General features: G+C 40.1%; 1 protein-coding gene across 1 annotated transcript; it reads left to right on the top strand.

The window, feature by feature from the left end:
• Positions 1-2,413: 2,413 nt before the first annotated feature.
• On the top strand, positions 2,414-18,244 carry LOC124000719 (growth factor receptor-bound protein 2-like). Its single transcript, XM_046307294.1, has 9 exons — positions 2,414-2,686; positions 10,070-10,144; positions 11,992-12,127; positions 12,359-12,450; positions 12,575-12,694; positions 15,465-15,654; positions 16,044-16,139; positions 16,363-16,479; positions 16,716-18,244. Exons 3-9 carry the CDS (start codon positions 12,050-12,052, stop codon positions 16,890-16,892), a joined length of 870 nt encoding a protein of 289 aa, XP_046163250.1. The 5' UTR covers positions 2,414-2,686; positions 10,070-10,144; positions 11,992-12,049; the 3' UTR covers positions 16,893-18,244.
• Positions 18,245-20,058: the final 1,814 nt, after the last annotated feature.

Below are 20,058 nucleotides of genomic sequence, written 5' to 3'. Positions count from 1 at the left end.
CAGAGTGATAAAAAATGCATTATAAACTGGGTAGTTCGAGCCCTGAATTCTGATTGGCTGACAACCGTGGTATTTCACGGGTATGGCAAAACATTTATTTTTACTGCTCTAATTACATTGGTAACCAGTTTATAATAGCATTAAGGCACCTCTGGGATTTGTGGTATATGGCCAATATACCATAGCTAAGGGCTGTATCCAGGCACTCTGCATAGCGTTGTGCTTAAGAACTACCCTTAGCCGTGGTATATTGGCCACATACAACACCCCCTCGGGCCTTATTGCTTAAATATAAACCAAAAGCTCTGTAAATAAATGGGAGAGTATTCCCTTCTCCATAAATCTACTGTAGGCCTACATGTTTTGTTCAGCTAGATGTTTTCATCAAATCCATTAATTGGAAGGACATTGATATGCACTAAATCCTTGATTATGTTGTTTATTTTTTATTAACTATTTGTGTTGTTGAGTATTGTTTCACATTTGATCATATTCTTAACATTAGAAAAAGTGAATAGAAATATGTCCGATTACAATAGGACTTTTATACCCTGCCTGCCTAGCAATAAATTAGGCTGACACACCTCTTTCTCTCTATCACTTCATTATGTTGTGTTGACATTGTACTAGGTGCTGTAGTAAGCACTGTAACATTGCAAATTGTAAATTGTTAACTACAGTTAAATGGAAGGCTGTCACTATAGATTTTCACACTTCCAGTGCAATACACCATAGTCACTATAGAAAGAGGTTGTGCAGTTTATCATAAACTTACAGTACAAGCCAGATGTTTGAAAGAGAAAGATCATCTATACTACTTGGTCCAAAACTTTCCCCCTGTTGCTACTCTGGTTCTGAGGGTTGAATCGTGCTAAACTGAGGGCCTGCAGGTGCAGCTATAGACTAAACCCTGGGGGCTTACACATTACTTCCCCATGTCAACTGAATTTCATGTTTACTCTGCTGTCCATTCACATTCCTTCCTCTGCTGCTGTCACAGTTGAACAATATTATGTGGAATTTCATTGCCAAATATGCTGACTTAATCTGGTGATCTTTATTACAACTTTACTACAACTGGTGTGAAAAAATAAAAGAGGAGTTTGAATAGTTCTACTCTGTGAAAAATAACTTGTCATTTACATCTAGAACTTTAAGTGGACCAAGCTTTAGAGTCAGCAAGAAATAATATTTAACTAGAAAAAAGAGAGGAAAACCACGCTGTAATCTCTATGGGTTTGACTTCCTGTCACAGACTGCAGCTTTAGTTAGCAACATGTGAAGGCTTGCACAAGAGGCTGCTAAGTGGAGGACAGAAAGCATGTGTTTTATACCATTCCATTTATTCCTTTCCAGCCATTATAGAGAGTCCATCCTCCCCAATTAAGGTACCACCTGCCACCTTTGGCAGAGCTACACTATCTATCCCCCAGCCTCTTTGCATGGAGTAAACTCCCTGCTTGCTCTCTATAATGATGGTCAGCAGCATGTGTTATGAATGTATAGCCAAAAAACCACACCAAACATGCATTTTTCTAAAGAGAAATATGAGGACTGTAGATAACTTTATATAACCAAATTCCAAAGCCATCTGTTTCCATTAACTGTATAATGCAGGCTGAATTATATAACTTATATTGGTTTGAAAGCCTACATTGATATGCTGTGATATAGACAAGAATGAGCCTATACGATCTGTCATAGAAAGACAGTAGGTTACTGAAATAGAGCTCGATAACTTCAGTTTAGTTTGTTTGAGGAGTGTCGGTGTTTTATCGTGGGAAGCCCATTTCCAATGAGATCTTCATGCATGGTATCCGAAAGAATATGACACATTTGGACATGTTCAAGATGATGCCAAGGAGTATTAATTTGCCGATCCGAAAGACACAAGGAAGATCACAGGAATAAAGTATATTCTGTGTGTGTGTTTGCGTGTGTAAATCATAATGTTTCACCTCATGCAATAAGCCTTTATTACATATTGTCACATTATTCATTTAAATGTATTTTTATTTTATTTAATCTTTATTTAACTAGGCAAGTCAGTTAAGAACAAATTCTTATTTACAATGACGGCCTACCCCGGCCAAACCCGGACGACGCTGGGCCAATTGTGCGCCTCCCTATGGGACTTCCCAATCACGGCCGGATGTGATACAGCCTGGATTCGAACCAGGGACTGCAGGGACGCCTCTTGCACTGAGATGCAGTGCTTCAGAATGTTTGTGGTAAAGTACAAAAGTTCCTTTTGAAAAGGGGTGGTAATCTAACCAAGTGCATAAGCCTTTATTATTTATTGTCACATTATGAAAATGATCTGTTCTATTCATGGGCATTTTTGAGGTAAAGTCCAAAAGTTCCTTTTGAAAAGAGGCGGTCACTAACCAAGTGCAAGTAACTGGTTCATCTCCGCGGTGGGACACTCGGCTATTGTGCGTGTTGGGGAGGGAACTCGAAAGTCTCAGCTTTGTTATACTTCAATGAAAGGACGCGGAAGTAAACAGTCTTTAACGGATTTGTTTTATTTAACCTTTATGATTTTACGAATATGACGTTTTCCTTTTGATGCGACCTTGCGAAATTTTGACTGAAATTATGATCTAGTAGGCAAAGCCCTGTCTGGCTGCGTAAATTTCCCGGCCTCTTGTGACTGTCAACGCGTGGCTCTTTACATGAGATAAAGGTAAATATCATTTTGCAATATACAGTTTACCCATTTGAAGAAAGCTAGATTATTCTTACATACGTGATGTAACCATAAATGTAAATGTAATATACCCACTGTTATATGGGTAGCCAATTCATGTCACCAAAATGACCAAACCTCTTATAATGTCATGCTGGCTTGAAGACACTGCTCTAATCTTATGAACAGCTGTTACAGTCATACCCACTCCACTTTTTCTGTAATGTAATTAATTATAATAATTAGTCAGCTTCCTCTCATCTGAATTGTGAATCATTGCTCTTTAGTGGTTAGAGAACTGTCTCTCTCTCAAGAGTGGTATCCCTATAATTTGTTTGAAATCTTTTAGATTCTGAATCTATGGCAACTAACCGGACAATTGAAAGAAGTGCCACATAGAGAACTTTATCTACCTGTTTGATACAATCAATAACTGTCCCCAGTAACCAACAGTTGTCCACAGACATTGGTGAAGAGGATATGCAATATAGTTCTGGAGCACATAAGTAGGCTATGAGACAACTTGTCACCATATTATGCAATGCTATTATAAATGTAGAACAACAAGGATATTATGTTTGACCTAACAGTTGAAATATTTTCATTATTGCTAAATGATTTGAAAACTAACTTTACATATAGTCCCCCTGCCCATGCCATGGTGATGTGAAAGGTATTTTCAAATAGCTTTTTGTTTGAACGTTTTTTCCTCAAATAGCTTCTCCTCTGGGATGTGGTAATTTATGAGTAGTAGGAAATGAGTTCAACAATAGTTGTATTTATGTGATGAGGAAGTATGTTCATAATGTGTTTTATTTTGATATGAAACTCAGTTCAAATAGAAAGCCACTGAAGAGGACAGGTGCACTATTGAGCAAGCTTTATAAGTTCATGTTTTTGGGGGGTTGTTTATTTGCTAAAACAAGGTCCTCGATTCAATCATAGTAGGCTAGCCATGTCAGTCTAATTGACATAGTGTGAGCTACTATGGTGTGTCAAATAGATTACAAATAGTACAGTATCACTGGATCTTTCAATGCTTTACATGGTGGTAAATTGTTGTTTACTAAAATACATAGAACTTGTTGAATTTGGATTTCTCATAAATGAGAATAGATGGATATTTATACATGTATATACAGTATTGTCTAGTGCTGTTCTCCTCAGTGCTGGGTAGTTGGATGTCATAGTTACTCTCAAAAACACATTCCGCACATTCCTCTCTAATCTCTGATTTGTGAAGTGTAGAGAAATGTTTCGTGCCTTCACATAGTTAGGCTTTGCATAATGTAAATCCTTAATTATAAAACTTACCGTTTCTAACATTTCCAACAAAGAAAATGATGCACGCTACTCCGTAATAGATCTTACCACTTCTACAATGTCCGTTATTTAATAAAGATATCTGTTTTAGACATCATAATCCTATTTCTTTGACTAATGGTTGAATGTTTGGCCCTACAAGACTATATAACAACCGACTGGGCTGTTGAAGAGGCACAAAAGTGCTAAGAAAAAAACAGTTGGGAGCTGAAAAAATCCATCTGAAATGAATGTGGGCAGTGAGAGTCGAAACCACTGCAAATATCCCCTTCACCCAGGTCACCATACCAGGGGAGCTCTAGGGACGTTGGCACATTGCCAACATGCCCCTGGCCCACCTCACTGGTGACATGTTACTAGAGTAGATCCCCTCTGCTCTGCACTGTCTCTTCCCAGGGGACTCGGCTACTGTTTTGTTACTGTTTTACATGTTTGAGACTTCCATCCTCTAGTACAGTGGTTCCCAAACGTTTTATAGTCCTGTACCCCTTCAAATATTCAACCTCCAGCTGCGTACCCCCTCTAGCACCAGGGTCAGTGCACTCTACAATGTTGTTTTTTGCCATCATCGTAAACCTGCCACACACACACACACACACACACACACACACACACTATACGATACATTTATCTAACATAAGAATGAGTGTGAGTTTTTGTCACAACCCAGTTTGTGGGAAGTGACAAAAAGCTCTTATAGGACCAGAGCACAAATAATAATTTCATTTATCTCTTTATTTAACCATCTTACAACCTTATTTGTTAATCAAAAATTGTGAATAACTCACCACAGGTTAATGAGAAGGGTGTTCTTGAAAGGATGCACATAACTCTGCAATGGTGGGTTGTATTGGAGAGAGTTCCATCTTAAATCCTTTTCCACACACAGTCTGTGCCTGTATTTAGTTTTCATCCTAGTGAGGGCTGAGAATCCACTCTCACATAGGTACGTGGTTGCAAAGGGCATCAGTGTCTTAACAGCGTGATTTGCCAAGGTAGGATACTCTGAGCGCAGCCCAATCCAGAAATCTGGCAGTGGCTTCTGATTAAATACAATTTTCACAGAGCCGCTTGTTGCAATTTCGATGAGGCTCTCTTGTTCAGATATCGGTAAGTGGACTGGAGGCTGGGCATGAAAGGGATAACGAATCCAGTTGTTTGTGTCATCCAGTACCTGCGTAATTGCTCATCCAACTCACTCAGGTGCTTCGCTATATCACATTTGACATTGTCTGTAAGCTTGAGTTAATTTGCACTCAAAAAATCATACAATGATGGAAAGACCTGTGTGTTGTCCTTGTTAATGCAGACAGAGAAGAGCTCCAACTTCTTAATCATAGCCTCAATTTTGTCCTGCGCATTGAATATAGTTGCAGAGTGTTCCTGTAATCCTATATTCAGATCATTCAGGTGAGAAAAAAACATCACCCAGATAGACCAGTCATGTGAGAAACTCATCATCATGCAAGCGGTCAGACAAGTGAAAATTATCGTCAGTAAAGAAAACTTTAAACTCGTGTCAATACTTTGCCCCTTGATTACCAGCACACTTCTGTATATTGTAAAAGCGTTACATGGTTGCTGCCCATATCATTGCATAGTGCAGCAAATACACAAGAGTTCAGGGGCCTTGCTTTAACAAAGTTAACCATTTTGACTTTAGTGCCCAAAATGTCTTTCAAGCTGTCAGGCATTCCCTTGGCAGCAAGAGCCTCTCGATGGATGCTGCAGTGTACCCAAGTGGCATCTGAAGCAACTGCTTGCATGCGCGTTACCACTCCACTATGTCTCCTTGTCATGGCTTTTGCGACGTAAGTACAGATACCAACATGAGCAGCAGCTACGTTTGGCTACATATGGACCGTTAGTGGAATAACAGTTAATGTGATTAGATGTTATTTATTTGACTAGGCTACCTGTATTTGACATTGTGTTGTTATTTCGCTGAACACTAGATGGTTTCATTTTATTTTTGGCAGTGAAACGAGGCTAATCAGGCGATAAAAAATCCTCACCCAAATGTATAGCCCCGTTGGAAAATATGAATGGACTATTTGAAAATGTGAAGAGAAACAAATATTATTATTATTTAAAAAAAAATGTGAATCACATTTTAATTTAGCGTACCCCCGACGGCATTGCGTGTACAAATACCTGTTCTAGAGCACTCAACTCTGACCCTGTGAGGTCCGGAGCCTGCTGGTTTTCTGTTCTACCTGATAATTCATTGCACATACCTGGTGGCCCAGGTCTAAATCCGTCCATAATTAGAGGGGAACAATAAACAAATGCAGTGGAACTGGCTTTGAGGTCCAGAGTTGAGTTTGAGGGCTCTAGAGTGACAACAAGGAGGTTCTGTCTGTGTGTGTGTGTGTGTGTGTGTGTGTGTGTGTGTGTGTGTGTGTGTGTGTGTGTGTGTGTGTGTGTGTGTGTGTGTGTGTGTGTGTGTGTGTGTGTGTGTGTGTGTGTGTGTGTGTGTGTGTGTGTGTGTGTGTGTTCACGGCTGTCTAATAGCAGAATTGTCCTGACAGCAGAATGATTAAGTGGTTTGTGGGATGTATTTGACCAGTGTTTTTTACAAAGATTTTATCAGTGGTTAATGCTCATTGGGGTAAGGGGTTTTGTGGTGGTCAGTGCAGTGTCTTATCTATATCTCTCTCATCAGTCTTACCTTATGTTGTGACGTTGTATTAGTTAATGTGACGACTGTTGTTCATTGAACGATTAAAAGTTTCTAATTGCGTGATTAACTGAATCAAGCAATTATTAACTCATTAACCTATTTTCCAAATTAACTCAAAGAATATCAGAATATCGATTTTACAAAAGCCGCTAATTAGCCAGTTACCTCTACAATCTCGTTCTGAACGTCGTATAGTCCGTGAATCTGCACGGACCCGGGTCTCACCAATGAGTTCGGACCCGGGTCTCACTAATGAGTTCGTACCACACCAATCTTAGTTTAATATTTATTTACAAAAAGCTAAAATGATGATAAAAGATACAAATAGACAAAACACATTATAGGCTATTGACTAGAACTTAATATAACGGGCCAACACACTATGGAGCGTGTTACCCAAAATGGGGATTTCAAAGAGAGAGAGGAAAAAGGAAGTACACGAGAGAAATATACATTTGGGTGAATTTGTCAGATATGCTATTCTAACCCTAGCCTTGCCCCAAACTGCTGCTCTTATGGGTCAGAATATAATGATGTAATTATGTGGGGAAGACCTCCGAGGATTCTCTGTGTGGACCGTCCAGGGGACCGTTCAGGGGACCATTCAGGCTGCTCGATGACGCACTTCTCCAGTGCACCTCTCTGATCGTCCTCACGATGTCAGTATCCTTTTGGCTTAGGAGTCTGTTCCCTCAACCTTGCTCTGGAAGGGGTCTTCTGAGGACAGACAGCTCTGTAGCTCAGAGTTCACAGCATAGGAATGAAACCTTTTAGATACCACGATTCGCTGGGATTGGATGCTAAGGGGGTCCGGCTTGAATTCACCTGCTTAGACACAGCTACTCATTCGTAGCTTGGGTAGAAAAAGATTTCTTTGTCTTCAAACTTGCATTGCGTTCTGGGTTCGTTGACTTTTTAGACCTTGGCTGCAGCTTGGGTCACATAGTCTTCTGTAAATTCTTTACTCACAGGTTTTATACCCTTGGGTCAGAGGTGGGTGTAATCGCCTTTAGGGCAATTCTCTGGGCATACCAAGTTACGAGCAAGGTCTAGGTTTTTCTCAAATCCAATTTTAGACAACTAACTTAACATTTCATCTTTACCAAAACATTCCCTTTGATTTGGACATTTTCCACACAACGTACAATGTATAAACATCAAACATATACTAGGAAAGCTCTTCACGATACAATGTTTTCGTAATAACGTCATCTATTAACCTTTAATAACAAAACAAAAATGACATACATTTTCATATTCCATCTATCGTCATGACCACCTTTGTGGCTGACGAAAACCATTGTTCCAAAGTCCCTTTAGTTCATGTTTAATGTTCTGAGGCTGGTTCTCCATAGTAACAGGACAAAGGAATTTGTCTGTGGCCTGAGATTTACCAGGGGTGTGAGGGGTCATAAAACCCCCACATCTTCAGACCCCTAGATCTCTCTTCCTCTGTTGGGGTTGAGAGATAATCTGTAGGGTTGTGATCTCCTGTAACCTGACCTGATCAGGACAGTCATGACACTTACTATATCTGTCTCGTCAGTGTAGTGTCTTACCTTACTATATCTCTCTCGTCAGTGTAGTGTCTTACCTTACTATATCTCTCTCGTCAGTGTAGTGTCTTACCTTACTATATCTCTCTCGTCAGTGTAGTGTCTTACCTTACTATATCTCTCTCGTCAGTGTAGTGTCTTACCTTACTATATCTCTCTCGTCAGTGTAGTGTCTTACCTTACTATATCTCTCTTGTCAGTATAGTGTCTTACCTTACTATATCTCTCTCGTCAGCGTAGTGTCTTACCTTACTATATCTCTCTCATCAGTGTAGTGTCTTACCTTACTATATCTCTCTCGTCAGTGTAGTGTCTTACCTTACTATATCTCTCTCGTCAGTGTAGTGTCTTACCTTACTATATCTCTCTCGTCAGTGCAGTTGACAGTATTTTGAGATTTGTTGAATGTATGCAGTTTATGTACATGCTTTTTCAGCAAGCTGCTGAGATATATTTTATCTCAAATCAAAAGTAAGAGTTATATTGATAATGTTTATGAGGGCTAATCTGCAATGGAATCAGGAGGTTCACTTCATTGGTTCCATTCATTAGTAAAACATTAGAGTCATTCGATGAGGCAAGTGATTTAAAACTAAAGTTCCTGTTTGGCTGCATGCATGTTTTACTGTGTTTACGGTACATGGTTTTATGGAGCGAAGGAGTTAGATAACACAGATTGAGTGCACTTCTGTGTACACACATGGTTCAACTGAAGTGGGAATCGTTTAGATTAAACAATTTGTTGAATTTATGTCAATGGAATGTGTGGTGATATCCCTTGACCTTCTCCTTGCTCATCCACACCTCCAAGAAAAAATACTCTTGTTATCATATGTGGGCTACCGAGTGGCACAGTGGTCTGAGGCACTGCATCGCAGTGCAAGTGGTGTCACTAAAGTACCTGGTTTGAATCCAGGCTGTATCACATATGGCGGTGATTGGGAATCCCTTAGGGCGACGCACAATTGGCCCAGCGTCATCCAGAGTAGGCCGTCATTGTAAATAATAATTTGTTCTTAACTGACTTTCCTAGGTTGCATTTAAATAAAACAATTATATTAAACTGATATGTGAGCTATTACTATCAATAAGTGAACATGTTGTGTTGACTTTAGAGAGAGAGACAGAGGAGAGTTTCCTCTGGTTTTATGAATAGTTCCTGTCTGGTAAAGAAAAAGGGAGAGAAAGAGATACATCTGGGTCTGACAGAAACACACAGAGTTAAAACAACTTTCTACATGTAATTGAATTTCATCTTCAGTTGTCCTCATCTTGTTTATGCGGCCTTCCATCCGGCTTAGTAGAACTCTGTGAATGATTCTCATTATCATCTATCTATCCTCACTCATATCCGCTCTGAATAAGACAGAGAGGGGGAACAGAAGGGGTATTTTACTGCAGAGTAGGAGTTTTAATCAGGGTACAGGTTTGGAGCCGTGGTGAGCAATAGAAGCTGATACTACAGCGCTGGTATTGTCTCCCTCCGGTGTCTGATGGCTGAATAGGTAGAGAGGTAGGGCTGGGATAGATTTATGAAATTGTATGTAATCTTGTGTTTATCTATGGTTCTGGGGTTGGATAATGTATGTGATTTTGGAGCATGCACTGCAGACACCCCTTCAACCACACACACGTGGGAGAGCAGCAAATTGAACATCAAAGATAATTACCATCATGAGATTTCAATCTCTAAATATTACACCGCTTTTTTTAACTTAATTGAAAGGGGAAATGGACAGCTCCTGATGTTGTTTGTCCTCCTCTGACTCGCTCTTCTGCCTGTTCCTCCATGCTCATGTCTGTTTATGTATCCCGTAGGTAAACATTAACACATGGTGAATGCTACGAACTACCGAAACAAGAATTGTTCTCTGCTCAGCTTCGTGACAGAAGGTAAGGGGAAGTGTCTGGCTCAGACAACTTTTCTGTTTTGCTTCCATTTTTTAATGATTTTACAGTTTCCCCATTTCTTTATTTCTCATTTTCCATATCTAAACTTCATAGCTAGGAATGGGATATATTTATCTAAAGTTAAACTTAGGCTTGTGTTCAGAAGGATACAACTGAACCAAAGGGTTTTGAAACTAAATCTGGGTTCTTTTTGCACAACTCCTCTCATGTCATCTCCTCCATTTCAATTATTTTTTTGTGTTTTATCCCACTGAATGTATTTCCCCATGCAATGGTTGTTACAGCCCCAGGTGCAGTATTCACAGATGACAGAATGTACAGCATAGTCTAGGCTGGTAACAATTGTATTTTGCAAACCACCACTGCACCACCTTAGCAGAATTACCTCGCCAGAGTTAAGTTACTGGCAATGTCGACCTAAAATACAAGTATATCGTAAGCTGTTTAAACAGTGTGCAGTTATTTGTAGGCCTTTGTTCCTTATAGGAGCTTATAGGAGCTAAGGACTTAAATGTCTAATGCAGCCATTTTCATCTCAATATCAAATCATTTCTGATTAACAATTAAGTACCTTACTGGGATTTTTTTTCAATTAAAATGGTGAAAAAGAAACAAAAATAGCTTCTTAGCTAGAAATAGGCTAGGACTCTCTGGGAGTAGTCTGAGTGAGGAGGAGAAAACTGAAAACTGTAGCTGTTATTGGCAAAGAGGTGGAGGGCTGCCGGTCTGACAGAGATCATTGAGGTGCGGTTATAATTGTTCATGCTGCAGGTGGAAGCTGGTGATCAGACAGACAATTTTGGGGATGAGAATATTTTTTTGAAAATGCTACAGACATCTGTATTGGTCTTTCATACAGGACTAGTAAAACACTAGTAAAACATTGTTATTTGCATTTTTAAATAATTATTATTTTTAGGGGGTGCTGCAGCACTCTCAGCATCCATACTTCCTGTGGCTATGATCAGGTGTGTGTGTAGTCTCAATTAAAATAGTAAACTATAGACTATGCATGGGCGGAGAAGCAGGGGCAGACATCTTTCCAATGAAATCAACTTCCTAAATATGATTAGGCTGTAGTTTACATTGCTTAGAAATACATATAGATCACCTTTTATTTTTTAAAATCTCTGTCTGAAAATGGTCCCACTCCTAAAAGGTTCGCTGTAAAACGTTTCTCAAGAGAAAGTGAATGTGTCTGCTCTCTCTCCAACTCTGCTCTCTTCAAACTATGTCTAGCCTATTGGCTAATATAGCCCAGTAACACCGATAGCCTAATATAATGGGCCACGTGAGAATCTCTGGTAATTTAACTTATTTCTTAGGTTATTTTTTGCTCATTTTGATATTGCCTATATAGGGCACACAATCGCTAGGACCATGGCTGGCAAGTGAGCTGCGTCACATACTCCTGAAGTAACATTGCGGGACTGCGGTTGGGTTCGGGACACGTTCTTGCAGTAGAGGGTGGGAGTCGGACAGAGAGCACGCGGGAGGGGGCGGGTGCGGTATCAAAAGCTGCGGGTGCAGCCGGAATGAAGAAATCAGTCCTGCACAAAGTTTGGAACTCTCTTTCATATTGATCTATTAACTAATTTACTGCCAAAACTTCATCCCACCAAAACAGGAGGATATTTCAGGCGGTCTTCACAAACAGCCCGTACATTAAAATGGCATTATCATCATTTTCACAAATACACAGTATTATTCCAACGTCAGTGTCGAAATATATCTAAAACACAGGAAATAACATGTTTGACTGCACTGTATAGTTTGTTAACTTTGAAACTACCAACCCACAACTCTCCCTGACTCATCTCATTCCATAGACCGACTGCAGTCCTTTTGCATCCCTATTCCAACTCTTTGACCCTTCCACCGCTCGCCATGGAAGCCAGAGGAAAGTACGAGTTTAATGCTACGGCTGAGGATGAGCTGAGCTTCCGAAAGGGAGACATCCTGAAAGTGAGTATGACCTGAGAATGGGAGGAGACACATTACAATTCAGAATAGCGTGCCATAGTAAGACTAAAGAATGGCAGTAGCACAACTGAGTGTGGGACTTCTCTTTAAAGACACATTCCACTAATCTAATCCCTAAATTCTACACACAAAGTTCTACTGTTGTATTCTACTGTAATATTAAACCGAAACAGTGAGCTCTGTTGTTTTTGTATATCTTTGTTCCCGAATCAGATTCTAGGTAGTCAAGATGAGTGGTTTAAGGCAGAGCTGCATGGACAGGAAGGCTTTGTGCCCCAAAACTACACTGAGAGACAAACCCCAAGGTGAAATAAAGTTACTCATTTTCATCCATAAAATGTATTTGAACACACATATGCAACATGCGTTTGTATGCTTACAGTAAGTACAGTATAGCCACATCTGTATACTGTATCTCTCTCTGTCCAGCTGGTTCAAGGAGACGGCAAGCCGCAGCTCTGCTGAGGAGCTCCTGATGTCTAGGGAGGTGGGGGGATTCCTGATCCGTGGCAGTCAGAGCTCCCCTGGAGAATTCTCCATCTCTGTCAGGTGGGTGGGTGTAGGCTCAGGCCAGGATATTACATCGAGCTAGCTCACTGATTACAAAACAGTACCTGGGGGGGGGTTAGAGTTTTCACTGCATGAACTCTGTAAAATGTGGTAACATGCTAACCTGCAAAAGTAATATGTGAACATTTTCACAATCTCCCTACATTTCTCATGAAATGTCTATGAGCCAGGGGAAGAATTCAGTTTCTGTAGGCTATACTTGATATCACTGGTACAACTTTTTCTTGCAATATCTAACATAAGCCAGCAGGGGACAATGAAAGTACTGCACCAGAGAAACAGTTGACTTTGGATTTATGGAATAGGACAGGACACAACTAAATTGTTTGAATCATAACTCATCACATCCTACCATTGTTTATTTAAACTTTATTTAACCAGGATAAGCCCATTGAGACCCAGAGTCTCTTTTTCAAGGGAAACCTGGCCAAGAAGGCAGCAACATTCAATACATTACATAATTAAAACATACAACAATACAACAACATGATCCAGCCTAATAAAAGCATTTACACTCCTCTGTAACAGAGTCTCCCATCAATATTTTAAATCCATTCAGTGGCACTAGCATATCTAGATGAAACATCGATTGTAGACTATTCCATGCCTCTGGTGCACAAAAAGAGAAGGCAGTCTTGCCTAATACTGTGAATGTCCTGGGGACTTTAAGTAGCAACACTGAGCAGACCAGGTATGGTAACTGCTGGTGGTGAAGGAGACCAGACTACAGAGGTAAAGAGGGAGTTTACCCAAAAGGGCTTTGTAGATGAACACATACAAATGTATCTTTCTGCACATATAAATGAGGTCCAACCTACCAATGGTGGATGAGTGACTTGGCGTTTGTAATAAAGCGCAAGGATGCATGATAAACAGAGTCCAGTCTCTGTAAGACGGAGGAGGCTGCATGCATATACAACAAGTCACCATAATCAATTACAGAGAGAAAAGTGGCTTGAACAAGCTTCTTTCTAGCCATAAGCGGAAAGCAAGCCTTATTTCAATTTAAGCTTTGTCACAAGATTATCCTCATGAACTTTAAAGGACAACTTGTCATCCAACCAAATACCTAGGTATTTGCAGGACGACACTTTTTCAATGGATAAGCCACCAGATGTGACAATGCTAACGTTCTCTGGCAGAGTTCTAGCTCCGGTAAAGGTGATGAATTTAGTTTTTTGTACATTCAAGACCAGTTTGAGACCATAAAGGGAGGCCTGCAGTGACTGAAAAGCAGTCTGGAGCTCTTCAACAACCTGAACCAGAGAAGGAGCACATGAATATATGACTGTATTATCTGCATATAGATTTAACTTTGCTGGTTGCATCCCATTTCCAAAATCGTTAATAAAAAAAAATGTGTTAATAAAAATTGAGAACAACACAGGAGCTAAAATGGAACCCTGAGGCACACCTCTATTAATCTCTAGAAAGCTAGACTCGTGATTGTCAGTATATACACATTGTGTTCTGTCAGAAAGATAGTTCCTAAACCAATTTACTGCCCCTTCACTGAGACCAATGTTTCTGAGTCTAGCTAGCAACAATTCATGGTCAACTGAATCAAAGGCCTTTGCTAAATCCACAAAGAGAGCAGCACAATATTGCTTTTTATCAAGTGCATTAATGATGTTATTTGCCACTGCCATAGTTGCAGTTGTGGTGCTGTGCCCCAATCTAAAGTTATTTTCAATTAAGATGTTTTTTTAACTGTGAGTTCACTAGGGATTCATAGACTTTGGCCAGGATAGTGAGTTTAGAGATAGGACCATAGTTTTTAGCATCTGAGGGATCTCCACCCTTTAGCAGCGGGAGGACATAAGCTGATTTCCAAATGCCTGGTATGGAATTGGTCAAGAGACTCAAGTTGAAAATGTGAGCCACAGGTTCAGTAATAATACCAGCTGCTATCTTTAAGAGGTAGGGGTCCAAGTTGTCTGGACCTGCATACATTTTTAGTGTCTATTGCCTGAAGTGCTTTATAGACCTCAGTATAAGAAACAGACTCAAAGATCAAATGGTTTACATGAGGGGCTATATCATAGTTGACTGTAACAGAGCTTACATTAGAGGCCTGGGCCCCATCATTATCAACAACTGAACCAGCAGATATAAAGTGCTTGTTAAAACCCCTACAATATGGGCTTTATCCTTCACTTCATTAGAATCCATCATTAAATGGTCAGGAAGGCCAGAGGATACGTTAGAACCTGACACTGATTTGATTTGCTTCCAGAACTTGGTAGGGTTGTTTAGGTTCTCTGTGACTGCATCTAAATAGTCATCTGATTTGGACTTCCTGATCAATCCTGTGTATTTGTTTCTTAGCGCTCTGAAGGAGGCCCAGTCAACAGGAGCACTTGTATGTCTAGCTTGAACCCAAGAGATATTTCTCTTTCTAATGAATTCTGCCAAGTTATCTGAAACCCAGGGATTGTCCCTTCCACTTATTCTAAATGTCTTCACAGGGGCATGCTTATCACAAATCAACACAAATGTAATATACAAATAGTCCCAGGCAGTGTCAACCAGGGTTGGGGTCAATTCCATTTAAATTCCAATTAATTCAGACACTAAACCAAATTTAAATTCCAAATCTTCCTCATTGAAAATAATTGGAATTGGAATGTCAGTGTACTTCCTGAATTGACTGGAATTGACCCTAAACCTGCATTGTACTGTATGTGACTAAGAGGCCAGATGTTGTGTTGTGACATGCCTCACTGATATATAAACCCTTTCCCCTCAGACATGAGTTTGACGTGCAGCATTTCAAAGTGATGAAGGACAGCAAAGGCCACTACTTCCTGTGGTCAGAGAAATTCACTTCCCTCAACAAGCTGGTGGACTTCTACAAGAACACCTCTATCTCCAAGCAACGGGACATCTACCTTAGAGACGGTAGCCGGGATGACCAGAGCCCATCCGCACCCCAACCGGTATTTCAGCCGTATATTAACTCAGTTCAATCAACTCATTAGTGAAGCCTTCCTTCCCTTTCTAGACTTCCCACTCTTCTGTATCTTCTGTATTCTCAAGCACACATACAGGAACTGAAATCAGTGAGCTATTGCACCAGAATGGTCAATTAACCAATGGTATTGGTCTATTAACCAATGTACTGCATGGTGATGTCACCATGGAAAATCAAACCTCTACACAGAAGGTCCTGTGTAGATTGTACTTTCAACCAGCAACTATCAGGAATAACACTGATCAAATGTTTTTGTTAGTTTCAGCAGCTGTTGTACAATAGGATATAAAAACTACATTTTGACTGCACGGGGCCTTTATTAACCCTTTCCTGTCCACATCCTTCTGTTGTCAGTTGAAGAGGGGGAGTCTACCTGAGGAGAGGAGCTATGGGGCCCCTACTGCAGCCATGTCACACCGCAGGGCCTCAGACCTTCCTCACAGTCAGCAGGTAAACACCACTCACCCCAAAGTACAAACCTACACTACCTACAATGCAGTCTTTTGAATCATGTCGGTTTTTCAGAAGCTGCTATGTACCATGGTCATGTAAAACCATGCCATTGCTTTTATTTGATTTCATTGGGTTTGTAATGTTTTTCTGTGATTCTGAGATATACTGTAGGTTGGTTTAAGTCTGACCTGAGTTCAACCTCTCTCCTCTCTTCCCCCAGAGTAAGAGACCTGGGATGGAGGTGAGGGCTCACACCATAGGCACCCCTGGTAGAAACACCCCTCTATCTTCTCTCCCAGCCCCCCAAAGGACATCTGAAACCATGCCTCATCCACAGGTACAGTAAGCCTACTGTAGTCAGTAAATGAGGGCTCATCCTTGATGTCCTCTGAAATTACTGGTTCTTATGGCCAACTATGACCTAACACAGGTGTGTGTGTGTGTGTGTGTGTGTGTGTGTGTGTGTGTGTGTGTGTGTGTGTGTGTGTGTGTGTGTGTGTGTGTGTGTGTGTGTGTGTGTGTGTGTGTGTGTGTGTGTGTGTGTGTGTGTGTGTGTGTGTGTGTGTGTACCAGAGGGCAGTCATACAGGTGAAAGCAGTGTACGACTTCACAGCGGAGGAAGGGGACGAGCTAGGCTTCCGTGCAGGTGATGTCATTGACATTTTGGATCACTCTGATCCATCGTGGTGGAAAGGAAGATTGCGGGGTAAAAGTGGTCTGTTCCCTGCCAACTATACCACACCATTATGAGGAAAGCTTAGAGAGAGAGAAGTCGCTCTTTGGGCTTCTCCAATCATATGGACTGTGATGATAAGAGTCGGGCAACACACAGAAACTTCAGCAGCCCAAACTGTAGGACTAAAAAGAAATTGGTTCACATATGATTTCTGATAACATATGCCCACACATTTATTTTTTATTTTAAAGCTGGTGCTCAGCATGAAACAAATGACATACCTAAATTACATTGATTTATAAGCAGAGGTGGACTTACCATTAGGCAGAAGAGGCAATTGCCTCAGGCCTCACATCATCAAGGTGCCTTGTGACCTGGGCATAATAATAAAATACTGGCAATCTTCTTTTCTTCCCCAATAATGTCTCTGCATGAGACCCCACAACTGGTTTATAATAATGGACTATTCCAACTCTACAGAGTTCCTGTGCATTGTTTCACGCGATATGATTGCAAATTTGACTTTCATTGTAATTAAGCTGTATCAATTAGATGCTTTCACAGCGGGGCAGAGAAATGTGCAATTAACGCAACCAGTGAAAATAAAAGGAAAGAAAGAAGATTTAACAGAAAAATGTTGTAAGTTAATCCATTTCTTTAGTCAAAAGACAAGTGCTGCTTGTAATACTGGCATTGTCATCGAGGCAGAAGACATGTATGTGTAGACAATGTATCTGATGCAATCTGGCCAAACAGAGCATGGCATGTCATTCGCTTTTTGGCCAGACACATTGGAAGCATATAGAAAGACAGGGGCGTTGTTTGGCTCACTAGGATAATCGGATCATCTCCAGTGAGATAGTTTGTCACTTGCAAATTGAAGGAAATTGTTTGGATGCTACTTTAAGAAGTGATTGTTTGACAATCAGATGGAAACATCATGACCTGTTGTGTTCATTTTAATCACAGCCCCCGCCCCCACAGGAGGCCTTTTGCCTTTTGGTAGGCCGTTATTGTAAATAAGAATTTGTTAACTGACTTGCCTAGTTAAATAAAGGTTACAGGTTAAACAAAAATGGCACATTAAAAGGTCATTTCTTTTTACAGTGATGTCTTTACTATAAAACCCATAACAAAATGTTGTCCACCCAAATCACTAAGTCCGCCCCTGTTTGTAAGGGAACTTCCACAACCCGACTACAGTGTCAGATCCATTGGAGGTTGAAAACTGGGAGCTTTGCTGCCACACATTTACTGTATGGTACTACACTTTTTGTATTGCTACCTTTTTGTATTGTTTGTAGTGCTTGCTTTTAATTGTAAGGTCTCCATAGCAAATGATGTCTTGTTAGTGAACTAGCAAATTTACAATGTCAGTTTGGGTATGCTTGTCATCTGTCTAAATTAAAACAATGATGTATATAAACCCTGGCTTGCTGATGCTATGTATTAGCCAATGAGATGCTTTGAAACCACCGGTCGGCCATATTGTCACTCCTCTAAAGCAGTCTTCCATAGGAATTCTTCAGTATTTAATTTAAATGTTTTTAGGACAAAATTACATGTTTTTAAGTATTTTTTGTTGTAGTTGGGACAGTATTTTCAAAAAATTACTCTATTGATCTGACACTGACAACTACAGTATATTCCTGACCTGCAGTGTTGGGTAATAGTGAACTACATGTAATTCAACTACATTTGGCAGTAGCTCAGTGGTAGTTGAACTAAATTCAATCAAGGTAGTGTTTTCAGTAGTTATATTTAAAAAAATGCAATGTAACGTTGTAGTAACTACTGGAAATACACACTACTTTTTATTTCAAATAAAGTAAAATATGAGTGAAGTAGACAATCGTTTCCATTCTTTTTCAGCATCAGATTTGCCTAATCCAATTACTTTAGCGTTACATTGCAAAAGAAAAGGAATTAACTACTGAAAACACTACATAGATTTGAATATAGTCTTGTAATTTGTAGTCTATGACATTTCAGATTTACATATGATAATTTTTCACAAACAAGTTTGGATGTAGTAAACTATGTTTCAAAGTATCTTTCGTTAAGTAAACTATATTTTCCTTAAGGGAAGCATTAGTGTAGCTTAACTTCTTCCAGAGTGAAGTAATTGGTGGCTTGGTAAACTAGCCTACAGTACCAGTCAAAAGTTTGGACACACATACTCATTCAAGGGTTTTTCTTTATTTTATACTATTTTCTACATTGTAGAATACTAGTGAAGACATCAAAACTATGAAATAACACATATGGAATCATGTAGTATGCAATAAAAAAAGTATTTTACATTCTTCAAAGTAGCCACCCTTTGCCTAAATGACAGCTTTGCACACTCTTGGCATTCTCTCAACCAGCTTCACCTGGAATGCCTTTCCAACAGTCTTGAAGGAGTTCCCACATATGCTGAGAGTAAGGGGTGCGAACTGGCGGCAGAGAAGTCAGACGCAGGAGAGAAATAACTGTGTTTCCAACGGTGCAGTTTATTAACAAAACCCACCGGGAAACAGAATAATAAAATAAATGGGTATATAACCCAACGCACACCAGGACAGGCGTGCACAATAAACAATCACCGACAAGGACATGGGGGGGAACAGAGGGTAAAATACACAACATGTAATTGATGGGATTGGAACCAGGTGTGATGGAAGACAAGACAAAACCAAAGGAAAATGAAAAGAGGATCAGCGTTGGCTAGAAGGTCGGTGACTTCGACCGCCGAACACCGCCCGAACAAGGAGAGGGACCAACTTCGGCGGAAGTTGTGACACTGAGCACTTGTTGGCTGCTTTTCCTTCACTCTGAAACATTAAATGTTCTTGACATTTTCCGGATTGACTAACCTTCATGTCAAAGTAATGATGAACTGTAATTTCTCTTTGCTTATTTGAGCTGTTCATGCCATAATATGGACTTGGTCTTTTGCCAAATAAGGCTATATTCTGTATACCACTCCTACCTTGTCACAACACAATTGACTGGCTCAAACACATTGAGAAGGAAAGAAATTCCACAAATGAACTTTTTACAAGGCACGCCTGTTAAGTGAAATGCATTCCAGGTGACTACCTCATGAAGCTGGTTGAGAGAATGCCAAGTGTGCAAACCTGTCATCAAGGCAAAGGGAACCAGATGTGAAGAATCTCAAATCTATTTTTATTATTTTAACACTTTTTTGGTTACTACATGATTCCCTTTGTGTTATTTCATAGTTTTGATGTCTTC

Source organism: Oncorhynchus gorbuscha, linkage group LG16, assembly GCF_021184085.1.
Source record: "Oncorhynchus gorbuscha isolate QuinsamMale2020 ecotype Even-year linkage group LG16, OgorEven_v1.0, whole genome shotgun sequence".
NCBI classification, from domain to species: domain Eukaryota; kingdom Metazoa; phylum Chordata; class Actinopteri; order Salmoniformes; family Salmonidae; genus Oncorhynchus; species Oncorhynchus gorbuscha.
Note: the sequence above shows the minus strand (reverse complement) of the source record. Positions and strands in the feature narration are given on the sequence as shown.

Excerpts from the sequence above, each read along its gene's own strand:
- LOC124000719 (XM_046307294.1), top strand. The coding sequence starts at position 12,050 with ATGGAAGCCAGAGGAAAGTACGAGTTTAATGCTACGGCTGAGGATGAG. Across the intron at positions 12,128-12,358 it reads GAAAGGGAGACATCCTGAAA|ATTCTAGGTAGTCAAGATGA; the intron begins GTGAGTATGACC and ends TTCCCGAATCAG. Across the intron at positions 16,480-16,715 it reads AAACCATGCCTCATCCACAG|AGGGCAGTCATACAGGTGAA; the intron begins GTACAGTAAGCC and ends TGTGTGTACCAG.